Genomic DNA, 2,552 nt, shown 5'->3' with positions numbered 1-2,552 from the left:
AGAAAGAGTCAAATATATGACAAGCGAAACAGTGAACATTTGATCAAAATCGGATTAAAAGTAAGGAAGTTACGAAATTTAAAAGATCCACTAATAATTGGGCAACAGTTCTTGAACAATTGACATGAATACGTAAATGAGTGAGCTGATGAATCACCTCACAATTTTCCACTGATCGTGTTCCATTATGCCTTTCTACTTCTAATTCTTTGACCATGAAATAAACAGTTGCTTTCACAGAGAGAGAGAGGAAAAAAACAAAGTGAACGTAATATTAATCAAACAGAGAGTCTCATTGGCCATGGTCAGGCTGTCGTACTGAGTCAACAAGATTCTGCCAGTGAATCTCAGGTATCTGTCCATATCTACACTCGATTCGGTTTATCTCGTCCATATCCAGTTTCTCGTGCTCGCACAAAGACAACTCAATGGGCAGGATATAACGACCATCCCTGCGGAACGCCACCCGTGTTGCCTCGCGCATAATGCTACGGGCGTCTCTGCCGTTGACGTAATGCGGTGATAGAACCACAATGAAGCGGTAACTCTCCCGGAGGCACCTTTTAATGGTGACCATAGTGTCTTCGCCTACGTCGAAGTCCCGCTGCTCGATACAACCGCGCAAGTTACACTCAGCCTCGAGCTTGTTTAAAAGCGCCAGACTCCAGATCTGATCTCTTTCGTGGAAAGATAGAAAGAAGTCGTACTTGTACTGACCCCTAGGGATTGGCTCAATTCGCGGCAGTCTTGAATTTATATGTTGAGAACATCCGGTCGTCGAAGCTAACCAAAAGTCGTCTTCCTTCAGGAGGCGCACGTAGCCTGGAATGGCCTCTCTGTTGTAATGGTCAAAGTCGTCGCTGAAGCTGTCTCCATGAGTGTCCAGAGGTGTCGCCACCAACCTCAAACGGTGCTCTTCTGCCTTCCTCTGCAGTATGGCAACGTCCTCCGGACTTTCCTCACTCACGCATCGAATCCACCGTCGGTAGGTCTCGAGCAAGTCGAAATAGTCGTCTTGCTCACTGTCAAGTGCCTTCTTGAATTTGGCCTTGGCCTGCCGGATATTCTTGAGTAGATAGTGGACTTGACCGAGGTCAGAGTAATCGGCGTGAACGATCCTTTCTCTTTGAGCTTTTTCAAACTCTTCCTTGGCCATTTTGAGCAGTTCCGTCCTCGGGGTGACATCGAACTGCGAGTGAATTTCTTCGTCTGTCTGCGCATTGTCCTCGTACAAGGACAGATAGAGAACTCCGCGATATCGATGAGCAAACCAAGACTTCAGTCTAGAGATGGATCTGTCTAGGAGCGTCTTCGCTTCCCTATACCTCCTCAGTTTCACATATTCAGCTCCTACTCTTCGAGTTGTGATTTCATGCTGATCATCAATCGACAACCCTTTAATGTAGCAATCGTCGGCATTCATAGCGGTCAGTTCCGGTGAATCTGGAAATATTCGCTCTAGACTTCGATTATCGGGGTCATGATTGAGCAACATCCCAATGAATACCCAGGACAGAGACAGGTAAGCAGGGCTGGAACTAATTTGAATGACATCATAGAACAGCTTGATTGCTTTCATGTATCCAGACTGAATCTTCGTTTGAAGTACATCCGACACGGTGTCCGATATTTTCCTGAGATAGACCATCTGCACGTCCCGTCGATACAGTGCCAAAGCATGATCAAAGAACCACTCAGCTCGCTGAGGACTGTTCAAACAGTAGCGGCCTATGGTGGCCGCACGCTCCACATATGTCATGTAGCGAAAGCATCTCTTATCCTGCTCGAAGTATCGAATTGCGTGAGCCTTGTCCGCGTACGCAAGAGCGCGATGTGGGTAGGTTTCGTAATGGCCATCACGCTGTCCCGACCTCGCGAAAATTGCACGTAATCTCTCCGTGTATGTGTGTGCTTCCTTCGTGCTGTTCTGTTCTTGGAGCAGGTGAACCATGTTACCAAGGGCACATATGTTCTCATGGTCATATCCAAGCACTTCTAAAAAGTACTCTTCAGCCTGTACTTCGTTTCCGAGCTCGTACTCAATGAAACCCTGTAAGTTGCGGACGGCAGTGAAATATGTGGGCCTGTCATTGTAGTCCCAAGTTTCACCGGCGAGTACTTCCTTAAACTTGGAAAGTACCAGCCTGTCAAGCCCCTTTAGTTCTCTCCACTTCAGGTGGCAACCGAAATCCTTTATCTGGAGGGTGATGTTATCTGCCTCCTCGGGGAAGAACACATCGGATAGGCCTACGTCTCTCTCCGCGCCGTCTTCGATCCCGCCAGCCGCCATGACGCGTCTCTGACGGCAATCGGATGTGTCGGGTATTTGGTGACGAAGAAAATACATGCTCTGGTTGGCTGTAGATCGTCACTCCATAATCCATTGCAAGAAAAACAAGGAGATGGGGCTCATAATAACCTGGCAGACAGGATGCATTCCATGCACAGCGTATCACGGGAGAATCTGAAAGAAAATGTGGGAAAGAATGCCATTATTAATATAATGTACTTTATAGTGACATGAGTATACTCATAATACTTGATTACGATCA

At 47.0% G+C, this 2,552-nt stretch overlaps 1 protein-coding gene across 1 annotated transcript; it reads right to left on the bottom strand.

Annotated features, from left to right (window-relative positions):
* Positions 1-276: 276 nt before the first annotated feature.
* LOC140243804 (uncharacterized) lies at positions 277-2,347 on the bottom strand. Its single transcript, XM_072323471.1, has one exon. It carries the CDS (start codon positions 2,345-2,347, stop codon positions 293-295), a length of 2,055 nt encoding a protein of 684 aa, XP_072179572.1. The 3' UTR covers positions 277-292.
* Positions 2,348-2,552: the final 205 nt, after the last annotated feature.

Source organism: Diadema setosum, chromosome 20 (assembly GCF_964275005.1).
Source record: "Diadema setosum chromosome 20, eeDiaSeto1, whole genome shotgun sequence".
Classification (NCBI taxonomy): domain Eukaryota; kingdom Metazoa; phylum Echinodermata; class Echinoidea; order Diadematoida; family Diadematidae; genus Diadema; species Diadema setosum.
The sequence above is the reverse complement of the archived record's forward strand: the minus strand, read 5'-3'. Positions and strand labels throughout refer to the sequence as shown.